This window comes from Scatophagus argus, chromosome 21, assembly GCF_020382885.2.
Source record: "Scatophagus argus isolate fScaArg1 chromosome 21, fScaArg1.pri, whole genome shotgun sequence".
Lineage (NCBI taxonomy): Eukaryota > Metazoa > Chordata > Actinopteri > Scatophagidae > Scatophagus > Scatophagus argus.
The window spans coordinates 13,671,502-13,694,792 of record NC_058513.1 but is presented as its reverse complement, the minus strand read 5'-3'; the positions used below and the strand labels follow the sequence as shown (position 1 = coordinate 13,694,792).

General features: G+C 41.4%; 1 protein-coding gene across 1 annotated transcript in view; it reads left to right on the top strand.

Annotated features, from left to right (window-relative positions):
• Positions 1–21,916, top strand: part of LOC124052468 (carbohydrate sulfotransferase 15-like) — a 32,057-nt gene extending 10,141 nt beyond the window's left edge. The window contains exons 2-8 of the mRNA XM_046376747.1: positions 8,490–9,092; positions 10,659–10,998; positions 14,628–14,771; positions 17,203–17,359; positions 18,596–18,752; positions 20,212–20,359; positions 21,388–21,916. Of these exons, the coding sequence (XP_046232703.1) occupies positions 8,652–9,092; positions 10,659–10,998; positions 14,628–14,771; positions 17,203–17,359; positions 18,596–18,752; positions 20,212–20,359; positions 21,388–21,587 (1,587 nt within the window). The 5' untranslated portion in view covers positions 8,490–8,651 and the 3' untranslated portion in view covers positions 21,588–21,916. The remainder of the gene's footprint in view (positions 1–8,489; positions 9,093–10,658; positions 10,999–14,627; positions 14,772–17,202; positions 17,360–18,595; positions 18,753–20,211; positions 20,360–21,387) is intronic.
• The last annotated feature ends 1,375 nt before the right edge of the window (positions 21,917–23,291 follow it).

Genomic DNA, 23,291 nt, shown 5'->3' with positions numbered 1-23,291 from the left:
CTAACTTTTCTATGAGCCAGTTTTAATCGGAGGCCATTTATACTGTGCTGTGGGTTCAGAGGCATTCCACTGGAGACGGTAAACATTCCCATTGGATTAATTACCAACTGCTTTCCCCCAGATCTGTCTGCCGCTTGTGAAAAAGGAAGATTAACAGTAGACTGAACTTTGGTCCACATGGTGGAGAGCCCGCCTGTCAGCTCTCATAAATAGAGTGAGGAGGTGAGCGGGAGCAGGCGTTGGTAGAGAGCTGAACAAATGAGAAGGTGGTCATCTGGAGGAGGAGGTTAGATTAGATAAAAGGGCCAAATTCTAACTGTTGTTTCACTGCTTTCATTGGCTGTTTCTCTCTCATTTTAATCTATAAAAAGGTGTTAATGTAATCCCAAGGTTGACATTTTCTCTTTTTAGTTGGACTGTCAGTGGTGGGAAAAACAGGAAACAGTTCTGATGCTCGATATAAATGTTACAGGCTGCAGTTGCCACCCACATTACTGGCGATTTAAAACATGAGAGATGGACCTTAAGGGAATGAGGAACCGACTGGCACAGATTTCACAAATTCCAAAAACATTCAGTCCTCCTACACAGCAGAGCGTCCATGAATGACTTTTCATTCACTTTACTTCCTCCCCATACGTTCACACAACTTACAATAAGTTCCTCCTGTCAGTCAGAACGCTTTAACTCTGCTTCTCCTTTTTCTTTTCTTCCCACCACAAAAAAACTGTCAGCAAGACAGATTAATATTTCACAAAAAAATGACGACATGAAGAGACAGAAACATCTGACCACTGACTCAGAAAGCCAGACAAAAGATAAAATGGAATTAAAGTGACTGGAAGATCACTGTTAAAAAGGTCTTTTTTAAAAAAAAAAAAAAAAAAAAAATATATATATATATATATATATATAATCCAACAGTCGCAGGAAAATATGGAAATACACACAAGAATGTCTCCACAATTATTTGAATTCACCGGGGTATAAATTTTGTAAAGTCAGATAATAAGTTACAGACACATCACATCTAAGTTCATTCTGATAAATTATTCAACGGAAGCTGCTGTGCGAACACAGCTCTGTTTTGCATATGCCCCTCAAACTTGAAGCTTCTTTTCATTCACACAAGAAATCCTTGATTGTTTATTGTGTTAAAGATGCAGCTCCTCAAGTAAAATTACCATCTTTTATTCATAATTTGTTGTAAAGTGGGCTCCCGTCTTGGAGAAAAACACGCGACCCTTCACCTTCCCTCTTATCTCCAAATTATCATTTACAGTCCCAATTTAGCCTCCTTGTACTGTATGTGCAGAGAGACCGGAGCTCCCCATGTTCTTCACAACATATCCATTACTGCAATCAATAATTTACATGGCCACCATTGTTTTTCGGCACTTTTTAATTACACCATCATAAGCACTCATCCACCCCAGCACTGACTGTGGGAGGCTGCCAGCGAAATTAAAATAATGAATAAAAGATAAGACAGAAGAACGTGCTGAACCGGGACTCGGCATGGGATCCCAGCTGAGCAGCGGGCAGAGGCCACGTTTCTCACCACCCTCCGCAAGAGCCAAAGTGTCCAGAGGGTGTGTTGATAATTTTACCCCGAAGAGGAGGGGGGGGGCTCCTCGGTCAGGTCACGGTCAGGTTCTCTGGTCTCCTGTGGGGGGGTTTGCCCGGGGTGGGGGATATGACTTCCTGGAGATTAGATTGTGATCTTTGGTCAACAGCGTGTGTGATCTGGGGGAATGTGACAGATGACTTCTCCCTGGGGTAAGATGATGAGTGAATCCACTGTGAGCCACAGTTAATTCTGATCTTCGCGTTTTTGCTTGTGTTACATGGTTGTGATGTACATGATTAGACCGGGCTGCGGCCCCTGGGGGCTGGAGGAAGGAAGTGACATATTTCACAGGTCACAGGTCTGCTGCTCGCTGTATTATCAGTGGGCTTTGTGGTACATTATGGAGATGCAGCTCCATGCAATCCCATTTCCAGATGTTTCCGTTGTACTCCCAAGATATTGAAAGGATTAATTTCACGCATCACTGGTTTGCTTTGGTTCTTGCTTCATTTACCCCAGCAAATTATGCTTTTTCCAATTGATTTCATTTATTTAAATGGATACTCCATAGTTAAGGGTCATAATTTTCATTTTCATCATGTATATATTACGAGCATTTACTCTGATTAAAATGGGATTAAAAAAGCAATTTAAAAAAAATTGAAAAATCAGGTTATAAAAATACTAAAAAAAAAACCTGTATTTTTTTCTGGAGTGTGCACGATCAACTGCTCATTTGTGATTTTTTTTATTTTTCATTTTTCTCTTAACCTTCACTGCTTGATCCATTTTTGAGATGACCTCTTCACAAGAGGAACTTGTTTACTGTTATTAATATGTTACTGCAGCAAGAAACATAATGTTTGTATGTGTTGGAGATATTAAATCTAGTTAAAGTTACAGTCTGAGTTAAGATTATAAATATGGCCTATGGTTTTTATACAATTGCCATTTCATACATTTAAATGCATTAATAACATCTTTGTAAAGTAGTTACTGAATTGGTGGTGACGGAGTCCATCGTTCCTTCACCGGATTCAGATTGCCTTCACATGCACGAAGGATCCACAACAAACACAATGTATTTGTTCCTGCGATTTGCGCTGACTGTGATAGCATATATCAAAAATATGTGTACTGTAAATATTTTGACTGATTTTTAACTGATTTTTCAGTCTTGGAAGGTAGTAAATAAAACCAGAAGCACATGCAGAGTTGGTAGGTGAAGAACTGCGAGTGGCAAAAACACATCCAACTCAACAAGGTAACCTACAATGTCCTTTGCGAATCTACTCAAAATGAACGCAGCACGAAATCAGATCGCATTTTCAATCACTTCTTACTGACTAAAACTTTAAATCAGTTAAAAACAATTTGCTCCGAAAAATAAATACATAAATAATATGGTAATTTTGATGTAACAGTTTATGGAGAGTGCTCGGACAATTTAAAATAGCCTCGATACTGGAGGGAGCACCGCCGGTGTCATTTATCACCATCCCTCCAACCAAGCAGAAGGTGACACTCATGACTGCACCACCCTTGCAGTGGCCTCATGGCGAACTTCAGTTATTGTGAGTGGCCTGGTGGAAAAACATTTTTCTCTGGCTGACACAGCGCTGAAACATCTTCTGTTCTTCTTTCCGACTGCCTCTGTTACGCTCTTGCCCCAACAGTACTTCCTGTGTTTTTGGTGGACTTGAACCAAAATCCACTTCCCGTCTCATGGAAATGTCAAGAGTTCATGGTAGTGAGGATGGGCACAGGGTTTCTTAGAGGAGAACATACAAATGCATGTTTACAGCCCTTCAGCTATTATTTTTTGCTGTCAGCTCATCAGCCGTTTGTGTAGAAAAAGCCGTAACGGGAAACTGCCTGAGTCTTCTGGCAGCGCTGACATTCTGCTTACAGCCTGAAGTCACTAACTGCTTACTCTATTCTTCAGTGTTTAGCTTATTTGCTTTGGAGGATCTGTAAGTACTGCTAAAGGGTGAAGTGGCCTGATCACGCTTTGTGGCTGGGCTTGTTCCTGAATAACAAACTGTTCTCCTTTGGTTTGACAGCGGATGGCTGAAATCAGTCTGTGAGAGTAGGTCGAGAGTACTCCTGGGCTGCCGCACACAAGGACTCTATGGACAGAATGTACCGTTCTATTCTCAAGGTCTCCCAGGTGTCTTCTTGCAGGGCTTTCAGTTCTCACCGTCATCTTGTATTTTGTGGCCGTGTTTTATATTCCCCCACACCTTCACGGGCGTACAAATAGCAGCGGGTTTGCCTGTCTCTTTTCTCCGGCTCTGTGGTTGTGAAGGCGAGCTAGCAGCAGATTATTGTTTATGCTTTGCACATTCCACTAGTGATAATCTGTTTTGCTTCTTTTTTTTTTCTCTCACTTTTTTTTAACTACTGTTACAGATAATGCAGAGTCCATAGGAAAATTCCATGTTTGTTTTGATGTGATGAGGGGGAGTTAAGGTGCATGTGTTACTTTACACACCTGCACAGTGAATCAGAGATAATCACTTGCTTACATTATGTTCTCTTGTTTGTCAGCCAGCATTACATAACCTCCTCAGCTCCTGATACTGTCCTCATGAATCTCTGTGAATGCAGAGGATACAGTATGAGTATGTTTACTCTCTTTAGCCAATGACATCTTGATTTCCTCCTCCATCATCCATGGGCATCCAGTGCTTTGAGGATTTAATCATTTTATCAGGCTTGCTTGAGCTCACTTTCACTGCATCCTGGGTTGTAACACAAACTCTAATCTGCCTGTTGCTCCTGCAGATAAGCGAAGTTTAAACTGTCACGCTATGTAAACAGCACTGAACAATAAAATATACACTTACAGGTAAGTACACCTCCCTCTTCTGGTCCTCCAAGGACAGACAACTTGTGTCTGTAAGAGTTTTCCCTGCACCATTTTTGACCAATAGAAAAAGAAGAGGACTTTTAATCTTCTCCAGCAGTCGAAGTCAAAAACAACATCACAGGTCTGTGAGGATAGCTAAGATACAATTTTCTGTGACAGGGAGCAGTGAGTTCTCTGTAGTCTGACAGGGAGCTGGCAGTTTGCTTTGAATCAAAACAAAAAGGGCATTTCAGGGGCCCATGAGAAGGCCATGTAATTAATTTCCACCATTTCAAATACCACAGAGCTGAGTAAGTAGGACAGTTTGCTCTGCACTGCACAGTCTGCTTCTCCGGTCAGGTATAATGATAGCTCATCACTGTGGTTTGAGGAATGAGAGATTATAGGGCTGTGCAGTGTTTTTCTGTCATTCCTATTGTCTGACAGCACATACTGTCCACAATCCATCAACAGTATAGAAAAAAGAACAATAATCCTGAGTCTTTGTGTCACATTTTGTCATCATAGTTCAATTCCAAAGAACGCAAACGTTGATTTGCTACAACAGATGGTTTAATCATGGTTAACAACAACAACGATGCATTTCAATTAGTGCTTTTATAAAGTATGAAAGTAAAAAAAAAAAAAAAAATCTGTCCATCTGCACTGCTGCTTTGTACGAAATAATTATTTTGTATTGACGGCAATAAAAATAAAGAAAGAAATTTTTTAGCGAAGAAGAAAAGGTACAAAAGAGAACAGCAGTTAGCTCCCAGTGTTTGAGGCTGGCTGTGTTTTTTCCAGAGCGGCGATGGACAGCCAGAGCGGAGTAGACGTCCGACTTTAAACAAATCAACCTGATTGTCTGTTTCACTGATCTGCCTCTGAATGACAGGGTAGACAGTATGGAGAGGTCTCCCTCTGATGAGTTATTAAGGCCGAGGCATTTCCATTTGCACCACACGGGGAAGGAACCATCAGCACAGCATGCAGGCCATTACCATTGATGTCAGTGTCTTTGAAGTTAATTACAATCATTATGAATTAGAGTTATCTGTGTGGTTAATGGGTTTGATCCTTTCAGTCAGATGACACTTACACATGGAACTTTTTGGCATACTTAAAGGGTTTAGAATCTGTACCTAATGATGTTTGTAATAATTGTTTGTAAATCATTTGTTACTGCTTTCTCGATCAGTAACATGATTCTAGAATAATGCTTTTTTTTTTGTTCATCTTTCAGCTGGATCTTTAATAAATGTCGATGGCTTATTAGACAAAAAACCAATGATCCTAAATGACTTACTCGCCATCTGATAAGTAAGCCAGTCTTAAAGTATAAACGATAGTGAGTCATTACTGAAGCCAACATTAGCTCAATGAACAGCTTACTGGCCAAACAGAGTACAGCAGAGAGCACTGACAAGTCTATTTTTTACATTGTAAAATGTCCGAGATTATCAAATCAGCATAATTAAAATCACACTGACCTCAAAAATCCAGTATTGGTCAGACTCTAATAGCAATACAATAGCTATAAAGGGGTTTTTCCACAACCAGGTAATCCAAAGGTTTGTCTTATGCTTATTACTGATCTATAAAGGATCAATAAACAATTTATCACCTACCAATAAAACTACAACTTTAATAGGTTCAGAACAGGCACTGATTTCTCCTGCAGGTACCAAACCATGTTACGGGTGGAAAAATAAATGCAGTAAGCCTCCATTTCAAGTACAGAAAATGTTCAAATCCTCACTTTTGACTATTAATTAAAGGCTTTTGAGCCAAAAAAGGTGGCTGATGCAACCTCGCGTCCTTTTTGTCCACTCCAGCCACATTTCTGTTTGAGTTAAACCGTTTCATCATGTTTGATGGACGGCGGCGATGTATTTGCTTTATGAATAGAGCAGATCTGTCAAGCTGCCAGTCGCACACCGCTACAGTTAGCTGACTCTCCTTTGAGAGTGACATTCTCAGGTCAGTGACACGGTTCATTTTTCCCTTTTCTCTTCATCGCTCCACTCTCTTTTTACCTCCCTCTCCACTATCTTTGACCTTCGCTCCCTTGTCTTACTTACCTCTATTTTGCATGACCTTGAGTACGAGCAAATCCTTGACTGCTGCCTCAGTGAAGGATATAGGCAGTCAATAAGCCATATGGCATGACGAATATAGATAAATACGTATGTTCATTAACAACAAGCAGTGGGCTTGTTACAAGTACAATCCTGCAGACGCCATCTTACTGTAAGTGCTTCGATTACACAGTGCCCCGCTGTGTGATGGACAAGAAATCTGACCTGTGGTAATTACATTTCTGTTCATTCTTTTTTTCTTTGAGGCTTTCATCATTTTGGAAAGTATTTTTAATTTTTACAGACTATATAAACAACAAGAAGTGTATGAACACTACTTCTTCTGTAGAACTATTTTGCAACACAAGCACTGATACACCATCTGCAATGTGTGGGCAAACTTTAACTCAAACAGCTTTGGTAATTAAAAATCCATTATTCACCATTCTTTTTTTTTTTCCAGAACTGATAAAAATAATCCTGCACCAACAGATAGGTTCATATTCTGACTAAAAGCAAAAAAAGAAAAAAGGAAAAAACATTAATATCTGACTGGTTTCAGGTTCTTACAGTGAATTCTTTATTTTTCAACACACTGTTTTTCACAGGCTGAAGTTGCAGTCTGAGAACTTCTTGAGGGTCAGAAATCCGTCTTTTCAGAGCAGGGCTCGTTATTTCTCCACCTGTCTCCTGGAGAGACTGTTGCTGCGGCGTGATGCTGAGGGCCCAGCTGGGGGTAAATGACATTGCTTGAACAGGTAGGCAGGCGCTCTCCAGCTGTCCTCTTATCAGATCTGCTGCAAGCTCCACAAATGAAGGGTGTAGGTGATAGGCGGTGGTGGGGGGCAGACAATATCAGGGGAAGCAGTGAGAAGCAGTGATGACTCACTTCCATAGTGCCCCTTATCTCATGATGGATGTGAGCAGGTGGCAGCTATACCATACGTCAGCCTCACGGCTGTATCCATACGGTTTCTAGTGTGAAGGTGTGAAACGTTACCAGAGGCTTCAGTCATATTCCCGAACATCCCACGCATCCTTTGAAAAGTGTCCTAGACCCTGGGCTGGGTTGGCTTTTTGTCATCATGCTGTATTGTATTCACTGCCATCATGTTGGCTCAGCTCCAGACACAAAGAAAGTCTCAAGGATAAAACTAGACATTGCTGCTGCAGGAGCATTATCATTAAAGATCCCCAATTCTTTCACCCTTTAGACATTGGCCCTCCTTTTATCTGTGGGCGACTGTTGATCCATGTGACTTCACAGTGAGGAATACCATTTTCTGATAATATAATCCTTTCTCTGGTCCAGGCTGGGTATCTCTTATATTCATGTCTCTCCCCAGGAGAGTCTGACACGCATTCTCATGGCGTCTAGGCTGAATGCATCCCTCGTCCTTATCATTCCCTCCATATTGTGACTACGACGCACAGGGAGGATGGGAGGACGGACTGTGAGGGTGTTGCTGTGCTCTCTGATTATAACAGGAAGTGTAAGAGGAAGTGAAATTAGGTTAACCCTGAGTGTGATTTTATGTAAGCCATGCAAATCGATTTGTTTTCACTGTTTATCTGCTATCAATTTATTTATTTTTTTTGTTCAGCCTATTATTCAGAGGCAATATTGTTGCAAGAGCAGGTTTAATCGTTTGACAACTTTTGCAAAGGAGCATTGGGAGAGACTAAAGGATGAGATGACGTTCTCTGCAGTATAAAATGTACGCTGAAACTAAAATGGAAAGAATTTCAATCACTGTCTGGCCTTGATGGCAACCTGGGTCCCAAATGACGCACGTACACAAATCCAAATCAGCACTTGAACAGGATGTAAATGTGGCACAGGAAGCCCCAGAAACCCAGAAAAGTGTCGGTGACATCAAAGGGTTATTTCAAATATTTCTGGGGTTTTGAAAGTTGCTGCATCGGCAGAGGCCTGAATACATTGAGTCAGTGTTTACAGCTTGTCATCTGTTTTTTTTCCTCTTACTAGGCAGATGTCAGGGGATGACGTGGGCTGTTCTCCACAACTCATCATGGATATCAACTGTGGGCCATTCCCCAATCCCAAAACCTCCTGTCTGACTGGTTCCTGCTCCATAACGCCTCCCTGTGTCTGAGCTGTGACACCTGGGACTTACAGGCAATTGACACCATGACGCAGATGGACTACAAGTACAGCCTGCTGGGCTCTGCAGCGGACGACTACCGCAAGAGACCTCTGCTCCTGCAGGTGGACGACACGCCACTGAACGTGTTCGCAGTCCTGGAGGTGAAACGGGAGCTACCGAGGCGCTGGAGCACTCTGGGCTGCTTCCGCAAGATCCGGATCTACAGCTTCCTGTTCGGCCTGGCCGTCATGTTCCTCATCATGGCTTCATACATTCTGACAGGAGACAAGAAGGGCCTCCTCCTCACCCCTTCGCCCTACCACTTCAACAGTCTGGTCAGCCCAGGACCTTTTACCTTCAATCTCTCCTCAGTCAAGGACTATGCACATATCAAATTGGTGGTCAAGTCTATCGCATCTAAGGTGGAGTTTCGCAGCAGTCGACAGCTCCCAGAGTTCAAGGCATTGGTTAACAGTGAACCACATGTGAGTCTGGCAAAAACCTATCTCTCTCTCATTTAATATATTCAACAATTAGTCAGTTTCCGTAATGGATAGCCCAGTGTTTTGTAGTGTAAATGTTATCTCTCTATTTAATCATAAAACAAGCATTCGCCAACATGATATTGATCTCACTTTTAATCGACAACCACCAGATGTGTCTTGAAGCATAATTAAATACTAAGTGAAAAGGTGAATCAAATCAGTATTCATGTCTACCTGTGGTCTACACAGGGTTCAATAAGGCTACACTGTTGCAATTCCCCACTGGCTGCAGTTTCTAATTTAATTTATTAAAAGATAAAACTGCACAGAAAACCTTGCATGAAAGACTTCATGTCACACCAGATAATTGCATGTCTCTACCATTTTTTTCCCCAGAACGGATTTAAAGCTCAAAGTCATCCCACAGTCTTCCAACACATTGGCCTTGCGGCTTTCTCGCAGTGTCCGTCTCACCTCAAAGCCTGGTTCAATTAATTGTTAATCCTAATGATAATGGCTTGTGCTGGGGCTATTTGCAACATAACTAATTTCTTATTGAACCAGTTAATGAATAGGAGAATGTGGCCGCGGTACAATCAATACCGTGTCTGTGGATGGATCCGGCATTAATTGTCCTTATAGTAGCTGTGTCTCACAGGCAGTGAACAAGTCGTATACGTGGACCTTTTCTTGTGTTTGATCATCAAATAGGACTAATATTTTTTTTTGCTTTTTGATGTCGATATAACTGTAAGGTTTAAGCATTGGGAATGCATATTCATACTGGATGAAAAGTAAAGTACTTATAACCCTGCATCAGGACAGTGATCAGGACAAATTTTAGATATTTATACCCAAATAATGGAGTGCTCTTCACAGGAAAAGTCAGAGACAAGGAATAATTGAAGATGGCTGCAATGCCAGCCTGGCAAAGCAGAAAAGGTATCAAGGGTGTCTGTCTGCTGAGGTCTGTTGGGATTTAGCCTCCAGGCAGCTACTGAATGAAAAGGATTCTGATACCAAATATTTGTTATATATATTAGTTTACAAGAAAACTTCACATCACTTTCTGTGTCTTAAAACTGAAGGATTGTGGATAAAAATGGATAGGCTTCCCGCATTCCTCATCTAATATGGTTGTAAAACAATGTCAAATAAAAAGTATCTGCAGTTTACAGCCAACCCAGCAGCAGAAAAAAAGCCCATTTCCAAATACTTTCTGGATGCACTGTATGTGCATGTATATGCGCAGTGTGTCAGTGTTCATCTAAAGTCAATTTACTGCGCTCTGTATGTTTGTTGAGAACATGCGGTCCCACACAGATGGTGTTTTCCTACACCTGCCAAAACACACCCGCACAAAAAAAAAGTTTTTTCATTGTTAAAACAAGCCTCTTGTTTTAATGGATCTGTGAAATGAGTCAAACGTATTGATCTTTCACTGTGCAGCTCGAGCGATGATAAATTCACGGCTTTACGGAAAGCTTTGTTTGCAATGTTTTCGTTTATTTTTGGAAGTACGATGACTCAGTGGCTTAATGCAACTTGTTTCACTTGTCTTTACAGATGTTTTCTGTTGTCCCCCGCAAATTCCTGTCTGGTGTCAAGAACCCCTGCTGGTATGAGGAATACACTGGGAATATCACTTCGGACCCATACAGGACAAACTTGTATGCACGCTACTCAAGGCGCTTTCGCATAGTGTTTCAGCACTTGAGGAACACTTTCAGAAAACATTTGTTTCACCGCAACGGGAAAATCTACCGCGTGCGGTGCCTTCCTTATTTCTATATCATTGGTCAACCAAAGTGTGGCACGACGGACCTGTACGACAGACTGAGGCTGCACCCTGACATCAAGTTCACCACTTTCAAAGAGCCACACTGGTGGACCCGCAAGAGGTTTGGTAAGAAAAGAAAACTATAATTTGCCGTGGTGGAAGCCTCCAGGCTGGTACACAATAAAAACAGCCCGCGAGCATTTAAAGTGTGAAATGTGACTTTCCACAGTATATCATTTTGGCAGAGCCATACCTCAGGGGGGCTTCAGAAAAGCACTCAGTGACAGGCATCTGAATGGGTCTCAGCCCTAAAGGCATACCTGTCTGTTTCATAATTAAGTTTATTTCCTATATTTTCTTTTTATTGTCATAAGATGAGTGAATTTTGGCAACTAAATTTCATAATTTCTAAAACATTTCAGGTGCTAATTGAGGGGAAAGTCCTTCAAATTACTACATGTCAAACTGAAACTATCTCTACATCACATACACCAGAAATGTGAAACCTAGCTGGATGTGAGCCCTGGCTGCGACATGAAATACCAATCTCTGATGCATGCAGTTCAATCTCCCAATGCAATTAACTGAGAAATGAATATTCAAGAGCCATCTTGTGCCATGCATGAGAATAAACTTAAAGTGTTTATTTTCTACCTGAAAGTTGTTAGCCCCCAAATTTACACCTCTAATGGTGTATTTAAGTTCTTTATTGCCTTCCACATTCACCATTTTCTTTCGCTCTTTCTCCCTCTCCTGTAAGCTTTTCCTGCCATCATCAGCCTCTTACCAGTGTTTGAGCTCACACGGTGACTGTGCTCATTAGCCACTCAGCTAGGACTGTATGCGGAAGGATGAAGACCGAGTCTACTTCATCGTCTCTGTGGCATAGATTTTTCTCTGTGGTAGAAACCATGTGAAAAGAAAAAAAGCATGTGAAGAACAGAGTGTCTGAAGCCTCCTCACGCTTTGAACCCACACGTGTGGGTCCACGGTTTCCTGTACTTGTTTAGCAAACATTAATGTTGTACTCATTCCTTGTGAAATGTCTCCCCACACTGTACTCTGCTTCTTTCAGCTCCTAGTTCTTGCTTCATTTTACAGCTTTCTGGCTGCGTCCTCTTTGGACACTGTGGGTTTTACACTCATGTAAAAGAGTAACACGGCAATCATACATTTATTTAATTAGATATCAAATAATTTCATTTTATGAGGGCTATTACACAGTTGCTGGCTTGTTTCAGTTCACTTTTAAGATACACACAATCTACAGCCATATTTGTGGCTTACTCTGTTGGCAGTTTGAACAGGTGGTAATATTTAGTTTCCTCAAACAAAGAGATAAAATCCCCAAACTGTGCAGTGGGAGGTAAGAGCTGCCTCACAGTAGACATCTGGTCATATGACGGCTCTGTAATCTAAATGTGTGGATGCCATCGTGTCTCTTTCTCTTCACCACGTGCACCTGTGACATTAAAAGAGCCACCACACCACCACAGATGAGATTAAAAGCCAATGCAGGATCTGGAAGTGAAACTGTATTTGGGTGAACTGCAAACCCTCTGTTTTAAACAAATCAAACTCTTGATTTGGTGGGTTTTTCTTAATGACACTAAAAAAAGCATCTCGCGTCTGTTCTCCTCTTTGATCTTTCAAAATCAAATTCATATATGATAATTAATGTCCGGGCTAAAGCAGCAACAGTTTTAAGGAAGCGACTATTCTAAATTTGTCTTGTGCTTGTGCTCCCAAAAGAAGGCAAATCATCACTCTCAGTATACCTACATGCTTTTTGTTTTCTTTATAACTGAAACAGCCATTAAGACTCATGAATAATGGAGAATCTTCAGCAGCTCAAGAGGCAGGCATCAGGAGTGTGAGTCAGTGTGTGTCACTAACGTGTGTCTGCATTTGAGAAGAAAACAGTGGTAGAGAAATAAATATGAAGAGCAGCAGTTAAACTGTAGGACACCGATCTGTTCAGAATCAGCTGTGATTATGAAATCAAAAGCAGATTAGATAATGACTTTATACTGCGTTGAAAGACGCTTACGTACAGTGTGTGGATAATCTCATAATTCTCCTTTAAGAGCAGAAGCCGTACTATCTCATCATCGCAGCATGAGGTGTCATATTTTTAATAATGTTTCCTCAGTGCGGATGAGTGCTGTTCTTCTTCTCAGCAATGACTGATGCGTTTTGTTTTGCCTGGAGCTATCGGTCTAAAAATTACTTAATGATTTTAATAATTTCACCAAGGGTTTTGGCATGATGCTTGTTGAGTGAGTTAGCGACGGCATTGGCCGCAGTTTCTGAAAATTTCATCCAAATTCTCGCCACAAATATCAAAGGAGGCTTAACTGTCGCAGCCAAAGCGATCCTTTTGAAGTTCATCCAGTTGCTGACTATGCCCCTAATCCCTCTAAGACTCACAAAACCAAACTGGTGGATTGATCATTCTGCATGCAACACTTATTTTAATGTGTTGTGTTCGGTTTGAGTTGATAATTACTCGAACCTCATAAAGCTGCTGGTTGTGGATGACTTTTTTGCCTTAATTTGACTGCCTCATGCTTGTGTTTTTTGCAGCCTGTGATGTTGCGTAGCAGCAAATGCTGCTGTAGCCCAAGGATGTAGGTCCCTCTCAGCGAATGTCCCCCCTCACTCGCCGTCCTTTCATCTTTGCTGCCACTTTTTTTCAGTCTCTCTCCATCCCTTCTAGTGTTGCATTTGGAGCTATGCTCTGGTAATCAGCACTTTTCTCTTAAGATATCCTCTGAGAACACTCTGAATTCAAATGGTCTTGTTTTCTATTTATTTATTTCATTCCCCTCAAGGCTCCACTCATCCGTCTCAGTGAAAAGGTGATTTGATGCGATCCGCGCCACATAACTTTCTTAGAGGAGCAGTTTGCATCTTAATCAGATGTGTCTGCCGTATACAGTAGCCCATCAAGAGAGACAGAGCGTTTGTGAATTGTGCGACGCTTCATTCATACCAAAAAGCAAAGGAATGAAGAAAACAAAAAAAGCAAAAAGCCCTGCAGCGACACACACTAGCATCATCACACATCATACAAAGTGTAACCGTTGTGGATTAAAATAACGATGCAGGCTGGGTGACGAGAGAGTTTGCCAGAGTTTTCTAATCATGTTTGTCCTGCTAAGAGAAAGGTGTTTTACTGCGGCACCATCAAAGCATCACAAAAGAAACAGACGCCCGAGCTACCTCATTATCCTTATGCTGCATGGACACTCCAAAATCCTACACTGAATCCCCACAATTGCCCAGTAAATTGTAATTATTCCACAAACCGCAGCAGCTCAGATGGAAAACACATTTGCTAGTCCTGCCTTTAAAGCATTAAGTTGACATTGCCTCTTTAGTGGAAACACTGGAAACTGAGATAGGACGGTAATCCCCGCTGAATGTGGATTGGATCTGAACTTGGACTTTATGAGTTCACCTTAAAGTCAGGACAACACAGAAGCCCTAATGACCTCTTTTAGTGTGATGACAGAAACACATGGAGAGGAATGAGCAGGCAAGAATAAAAATGACGGATACACACCCAATTCTGTGCAACAGATTCCCATCCGAACCACATCTAATTCTCCGTAGTTGTAGCCTCATCAGGAGAAACATATTAGCGTGTCTCTCCTCTCAACAAAATACAAAATGTGAAAACTTGCCAACAAAAGTAAAAATGCACTGGAGATGTAACTGTACCCACCATCCCTGTCTTCTTCCTCCACCAGGTATCATCCGTCTGAGCGAGGGCTTTCATGATCGATACCCAGTGGAAGACTACCTGGACCTGTTCGATCAGGCTGCTTACCAGATCCAGGGAAACCTCACAGCAAATGCCAGTGGAACCCCCAGCCATCCTAACATCATCATAGGTGAGCATAGTGAGTCACTTCACATGGGTGGTAAAATCATTTGTAATAATAGTATGTATGTCACTTGTTCCATGCTTGTTAGTGACAAATGTTTGCCCTTATTTCCCTCGTTGATGATAATGAGTTACAGTAATTGCTGTAACTGGTGACCAAAAAAGTGTTCATGTCTCTATTTCTGGCGTCTTTACAGACTTTTGTAATCAGGTTATAAAATGTGGTACTTTACACCTCAGCTGTAGTCAAGGCAACAGTTTAAATCCCTGTGTTTAAATTGTGCTCATAAGTTTTTAAATTTGTAGTGGCTTCTTGTGGTTGAAAGTCATGTGGCTTGTTGTTTTCCTGTGTGCACTCTTGAAGTGACTGGTTAAGGTTCCTTTTGCTTACGTTCAGCGTTTTGCACTAGGCAAACAAACCAAAGCACACTGTGAAGCTGAGTGGTGCACACTGACAGGAAGTTGCTCATCATCACATGCCTATTACAAAACATCTGAATCATGTTCGAGGGAACAAGGTACAAATGACGATTATCATCTTGCTAATCACATTTCCGCGCAGTCTTAGTTTCACAGATATTTTCTATTTAGCGTAATCTCTGTCTTCCTGTTTTGTCAATGTCATATCATGTTAGAGGACAGCTTTAGTCCTCCCTCCCCTCTGCTGTATCATATTAGTTACTCCGGTCATGTACCAGTGTGCGAGCACTCTGCGCCCTCATCAGGCTACAGCCAATAGCGTTTGTCTCACGGTGACCTGACACTTGCCTGGAACTTCACTTGTAATCTCACGTCCAATATTACAAAGCTGCTATCAACGCAGCAGGTAGCCAGGCTGAAACAACCGAGCTGCTCTGAAAGCAGCCACTCTCACGCCAGCCAGTGACAGTGATTTTTTTTTTTTTTTTTTTTACGAGGGCTGGTGACTCAGCCCTAAAGAGACTCTGTAACAGCTTAATAATACTGGACTTCCTTCTGCTACGCTTAGCCACTTCACTGACGTTCCGCAGAAAGGAACTACTGTTCTTTTAGAATCGGGACAGCAATGATATCCGTGGGGTGGAGAGGACTTCCAAACCTCCGTCCTATGTCTGCATATCCTGCTCTCAGGACCTCTGCTTCCATCCGTTTTTGTCTTTTCCTGTCGTCCAAACATGGTCTCAAAGGGACTGCTCAGCTGCAAAGAAAGTTTTCAACAATAGCCTTTTCACACTGGACTGAGTTGCTGCATTGAGCACAGCTTAGCATGCCGCCCTGTTTTGTTTCCCTCTTTAAATAAATAATCCTTGTAAAAGGGAGCGAGTGTGCCAAAGCCCCGCTCAGTATTCAGACCATGCCCTGGGAGAGCCCAGCAAGGTGCAGGCCTGTGGCCAGGATCTTGGGTTTCTGACTCTCTTCAACCCCTGGCCAACACTAGAGGCATGCCGGTCAGGCTCCGCCATTTGTTTGCCCTGTTACAGCCTCTTACCATGGAACAAAATGAGCCCTTTTAATGGACACCAAGACCCTTAAATAGACTTGATCACGGAGTGTATCATTTTAGGCATAACATCATTAGCAGTGATCCTGTTTCACTCTCGCCGTTGTCATCACATAAAATAGGTCCTGGCTACAGTCCCTCTGTTGAAGGAAGGAAGGTAGATAAGGCCCATGTTGTGTTCCTTTCCAAATACATCACAGCTTCACTTCACAGATAAGATAATGAAGGCACAGACAGCCTAATGAATCCTGGATATCATTTCTCAGCAAGGCCTGATAAAACTTCTACTCTCAAATTGTTTGAGAAACAACGTCCTCTGACTCGTTATGAGCGCCGGTACTATCACTGTGTGGATTGCAGTCATTCTGCAATTTTGCTCACAGCTGGAGATGTAATTACTCCTGCTTCTCTATTTTTTTGTTTGTTTGTGCACTTGCTTTAGAATTTTTCATTTTATTGACCTGTTGCTTGTGTGTTGGGTGCACACTGCCGTCTGTTAGCTCCAGCCTTGATTTAGAGACAATTATATGAAGAAGTTGAGACAAATCTGCATGTATTTAAGGCCTATCATGTTTCACTGAAGATACAGATTGGGAAATGTATGTTTATGTTGATTATTATTTATTTATTTATTTTTTTAAAGTTGAAAATCAGATAAAATAATAACACAAAACTCTGTGTGAATATTGGATCTGGGAAAAAAGAATTAAATAATAAATAACCCTATAAAAATATTTGGCTATTTTGCTTGATTATTAAAGTCGTTACCAATTAAATGCTTAATAGACTAACTAATTACTCGACACCACATGCAATGGCAAAGAGTGACAAAAGCTCTATAAAATATACAACATAAAAATGTGTTGTGTGTTTTGTTTTGTCTCTGCATGATTGCATGATTGCATGTTATGGTCTGAGCGCGTGTTTTTAGCTGAACCACTGTGGGTGTGTTTGGCAGGAGAAGCCAGCGCGTCCACCATGTGGGATAACAACGCCTGGGTGTATTTCTACGACAACACCACAGAGGGAGAGCCCCCCTTCCTTATCCAGGACTTCGTTCACGCCCTGCAGCCTGATGCCCGCTTCATTGTCATGCTCAGGGACCCGGTTGAAAGGTGGGAGTAATCTCTGCTTCACTGCCTCCCACTCCATATCTGCACAAAAATGCCAGCATCAACACAGATACAGACAGATACTTTTGTTGTTTACAGGAAACAAAAGGTATGTTACTTCTGAAGATGTGCTGGCTTTTACTAGGTCAAAAAATAGTTTCATTTTGACACCTTCAACAGGAAGTGTGGAGAACTCATTTCTGAAAGCCTGCGAGCCTTTTTGTTTAAACAGAACACCTTCTTCTGCCCAGTTCATCAGTTAAAAAAAAAATGTCATCAGCTGTTTTAACATCCTCTTTTCAAATATTGTTCACTCAATTCTATGGAAGCTGATCCCACAGAGAATTTCCAGTCCTGTATTCATATTACTGTCACACACTGGTGCCCTTCACTGTCTGCCTGTTTCTCAGTTTATACATAAATCCCAGTCTCTGCTGCAATATTTACCCAGACATAGCTGACAATTCATTTATGTTTATTAAACTCGGTAAGTTCTCTTTTCGTTATTACTTTTGCTTCCCTAGGTGATCAGTTCAGCCTTATCCACACTTTGCAGTTTTCTTCTTCCAAGTTGCTTCTATTTTGTTTGGCTCTGTAAGGATGCCTGCCTGGCTACAGTTCTTTTTAGTTAACATTCAAAAGCTCAAAGCACATAACAATAAGTTTTACTGTCCTTCTGAAGAAGTTGGTGTGGTTTGTATACGGGATGCGAGTGTGCTTATAATCGAATCATCCATGTGAGAAAATTGCCCCAGATCTGAAATTTTATTTTGTTCTTCTCCTTTATACAAATCCACGCACCTCCTCCACTTGTCCAAGCAATTTTACTTGTTAATTAGCTCCTCCACTAAGAAATTAAGAGACTCTCTCTCTATCTTGCCTCATAGAATGGGATTTCATTATTTCAGTTTTTAGTTAATAGTTTAAAATAGTCACAGCAAGCCTTTTAGGAATTCAAACATCTGAGGAATGTATGAGCAAGTGTTCATACAAAACAGAGACAAACTTTTCTCCCAGTTTTTGTCTTCACTTTGTACAGCTGGAAGTATTCAGTGATCTGGCAGCATTTCTGTTGCACCTTGTTTACTATAAACTGCAATGATCAGTACTTGTGTTGCTGCAGAAAACATAGCGTTTTGATACAAGACAAAATGCGGGCAAAGAAGTTGAGTGTCTGTAAACACCTGAAAAACAAGGTCTGTCTTCCTTTACAGAAGTGAAATTTCTGTTGTGTTGCAGGCTCTACTCTGACTACCTTTACTTTGGTATTGCCAATAAGTCCGCAGAGGATTTCCACGAGAAGGTGTCAGAGTCGCTGCAGTTATTCGAGGGGTGCCTTACGGAGTACACAATGCGCTCCTGTGTGTACAACACTACTGTCAACAACGCCATGCCAGTGAGTATACACTCCCCCCGCCTTTGTCGCGCAGCCCTGCAGAACATCGGACTTAAGCAACCAGCGTATTAGCTGGTGGGAAGAAAGAAACCGAAAGGAGTGAGAAAGACAGATGGAGTGAAATCCACACTTCATTAGCACATGTTAAAGCTTGCAGGAGAGACTTTATGAAAGGGACTGGCAACACTGTTGAACCACCAAGCACAGCATCATAACATCTAGAGCCGCTCTTTGTGTTAGAAAACCCAGTTCCTTCTTACTCACAAAACAGACCAAAGACTTAGTGTCAGTCAGTGCAGGGCCCCAGTGTTGGGCCCCAGTCCAGCTTTTCCCACAGTGCCCTGGGGCAGACTGGCTGACAGGGGGGAGGAGGAGTCTGGCCCGTCCTCTTTTGGCTCCCTCTCCAGGCGGCCTTATATTCAGACGTCCTCCTTTCCAACTGCCACTGACAAGCTTTATGGCCCTATGGGAGCACGCTCACTCTCTGCCGCTGGCCTAATCGTCCATCCACTAATATCTCCTCAGAGTCATTAGACCATGTGAAAGTATTACAGCTGTCCTTACAGCGGTCCCTCATGGCTGTGGCTCAGCTGAAGTGCTGAGACTTTAGTATAGGGACAAAAGACAAGTAAACACCAGCTTGACAATCGGACTGGCCTTCACTGTTCTTCCAAATTGATTTAACAAAGGGAGAGTTGCTGGTTTGGCTTGTAATCATTTATTGTGAACGGCCTTTCAGTTTTGCTAAGGAGGCAAAAGGACATAGAGATAATTTCTTTCCCAGTGAAGGGGTGTTTTGTTTACGCCTACTGTTCTGCAATGAACTGGTCAGGTGGGAATCTAAAAATTCATTTCAGCACAATTAGGCTACCCTGAAATGCTCTGACAAAATCTCACAAAAGATCAGTGACTATTTTTTGTCACTGTTTTTTGTTCTTGGGATGGTGGGACCGTTTTTAAATGAATTTTGTAATTGTTTAGTCTACAAAATGTCAAAAAATAGAGAAAATACCCATCCACAATTTCCCTGACCTAAAGCTGACATATTCAAATTCCTTTCGACAGTGATTTAAAGAAAAGCAACACATTGGTGGTTCACAATATTGGGTTGAAACATCGACAACATCATGTGTGATTATAAAGAAAGTCTGGTCCGCTGGCAGGTGGAGATGCAGGTTTCTGATTCTAGAGGAAACTCCATTTATCTCAGATCCGTCAAACTACTCAAGGCACATGATACCAGCTTCACACGTCCACACGATGCCTGGCACTACCCAGCTGAATAGGGAAGATGAAAGGAAGCTGAGCATTCCCTCCCCCGTTCTGTCCCTCCCTCCCCGTGTTCATTACCTTAAAGCAGTTTACCCATGCAGACGCTACCATGTCCCTCTGCTGAGGAGGACGTTTCTTGCATAGGGCTGAGTTATCTCGCATTGATTCTCCTGTTTTGTGTCTGCAGGTCAGACTGCAAGTTGGCGTGTACATTGTGTACTTAATGGACTGGTTGACCGTCTTCAGCAGGGAACAGATTCTGGTCCTGAGGCTGGAAGACCATGCCTCTAACAGGAAATACACAATGCACAAAGTGTTTGATTTCCTCAACCTGGGTGAGTAAGCAACACATCCCAGCATATGACCTCATCTGTAATCATTCCCTCTGGGGACTCTGATCAATACAAACAGATTAGTAAAGACTATTAGGTTGGTGTAACCTCAAATGCATGTCACAGACTGTGATTATTAGCAGTAGGGATGCACCAATCTGAAACGGCTGAGCGGCAATTAAACAAAGTCAGTATGAGTAATTGTCATATTAAAATGGCATGACAACATGATTAAAATTCATACAAGCGTGTGATAAGCTCTGTTTTCTGGTTAAGAACTAATATCTGGACCCAAACAGTTTCACACAGTGAACTGAAAAATAAAATCGCCTGCGTTATCAGACGAGAGTGGGAACATCAACCATCGCTGACTCCCATTTGAAAAAACAGGCTTGGTGTCCAGCTTTGCCTTGCAACGCTCAGTCACTTTGTATTGTGTTTTTAGTTGCAACTGGAAAACAAAACCTTGTCCTGTTGTTCTTTTCATATTTTTGTGGCGTTGCTGCAATGCAACACCACCATGAATTCCAGCGATGCCTGAATACTTTGTCTTGCAGTCTTCAGGTTGTTTCAGCCACAAAGATCTGCATGTAGAATTAAAAGTACTTAAGGCAAATAATGAGGGTTTCCTGATACTACTTCAACAAAGAGCATATATTGAATTAGAAAATACAGTTGATGTTGAAGAACTCAAGTTAAAATTTTTTGCACAGCTCTGAACTTCCTTGACTTTCCATATAATATAAAGCAGCAACAGGTCAGTGTTTATGAGCAGTCAAACACAGTTTAGTCCTGTAGTCTTTACATATCCTTTATTTACTTATTTACTTCTGTCTTACTGGCTCATTCTCCAGGCTAATTGCTCCAAAGCTCAGATTTAGCTCCTCACAGAGCTGCCAACATCAGCTCTGTGAGTGTTTACCTCCAAAAGAGTCACAGCTGAAACATAGTGACATTTCAGTACAGTATTTTGTACCTGAAGTGGCCCGGAAACAAAAGATGTGAAAGCCATGTTTGTGTGTGTTTTACAGGGCCGCTGACAAAAGAACTAGAGTCACAGATCACAAGAAGTCCAGCGTCAAACACCAGGAGGCCGGCGGACAAAAACCTGGGTCCCATGCTGCCCATCACTAAAGAGATCCTGCGGGATTTCTACATGCCATTCAATGAAAAACTGGCCAAAGTGCTGCAGAATGACTCCTTCCTCTGGGAGAACAACTCTAAACTCTGAACAACACACCTCCCCTTAACTTCAGTAACAAAAACAAAAAACAAACAAACAAAAAGAAAAAAAATAAACCACTGATGTGTCAGCCAGCAAGTTTCATCTCTCTCAAGTGCCCATAAGAATCAATGTTTTTTTTATTTAAATTATTTTAAGTTATAAAAGCAGAGATGAATCAAAGATAGAAAAATAGCACAAGCGAACATGGTGATATTGTGTGTGTGTGTGTGTGTGTGTGTGTATGTTGTATGTGTGTATACAAGAGAGAAAGTGATGTTGGCAGGTTTTGAATTTTTTCTTTTGTGACCAGATGTACAAAATTAAATAGTGAATTCAAAGCTCTAAAAGCAGAGTCCTGTGCTGTCTTTTTGAGTTTGGTTTGAGTCATTAAAAGATAGACCACCTCACAGGACTCAAAAGATGAGCCATACTACAATAACTTTTCTACTTTTTATTCAAGACAGCAGGAATTTATCCAAGCAGATAAAAGACTTATATTGTGGTTTGATCGTAACTCAGAGTTTCTTGTGTTTCTTATAGCGGGAACAAACTGATTAACATTGTCTGCCATCAGAGCACTTTAGTGAAACAACACGACCATCTAGTGGACACAAGATGTAGTTGCAATCTTATAATTGGCCCCATCCAAAACTATAGCTGCTGATATCAACAGTGGCTGACCAAAGACTAAAAATAGAGACATCAAACGGGAGAAAAATGCAGTATGAAAATGCAGACGTCAGACAGTGATGAGCTGTACTGGAAGACTAAATGACAAGTATACGGTTTGCTCTCTGACTGAGGTTGAGTGAGTCAGCTGGCTGACAAGCAGTCATGTAATTACTTTGGTCAAGCCTTCATAATTATTTCCTCTCCGTCTGTTGAAAGGTTGTCAAAAATGCTAAATAACTGCCAACTTGCAAAAATCTGAATTGAGATATTTATGATTAGATTGGAAGCTAGTAAATCTGGCCAATTAATTAAGCATATGAAACAAAGGCTTTTGAACACTTTAGAAGGAGACACAACTACCCAGGGGTAGAAGATAACACTGAACAAAGCATGAATTAGACGTGTTTAAAAAACACCGTCAGGCATGGCTGAACAACTTAAATTTAAAAGATTTTATGATCCTGAACTTCTTTATATGCTGAAGTTGAAACATACCTTTTGTCTACACCAGAGGGCAGGCAGTACCTACTTATATACAGTTTGAACTTGGAACTTAAGGATCTTAGTAAATTACGACATCAGAAAAAAATAAGTAATAACATTTCTTTGGCATTAACAATGCCCAGATGATTTAATGTGCTTTAAACACAAATGTCTAAGTGTTAAACAAGAAAAGCAGAGGGGGGAAAACAAATCAACTTGTCAGCAGTCATGTCTGTCTTTCCTGGCAGCCCCAAGCCTTCACATCAAGACAAACAGACCCACATACCACTGGAAACCCTCCTTTCATAATTAAGAGGAAAAATGCGATCTCACAGATTTATTGAACCACACAAAATCCCACTCTTCTTTTTGATTTTTTTTTTAAAGGGAATGCAGCTCTTTCACTGTATATCAAAATGCCAGCAGCCTTGACTACTTCCTCCTCCCTTAAATCAAGACAATCTGACTGGGAAAAAGAGAGTGACTGCAAATCATTTGCATATTTTGTTTGGAGCTGGATGGTCCATCTGGCTGGCTGAAAAGGCTCTGCTTCAA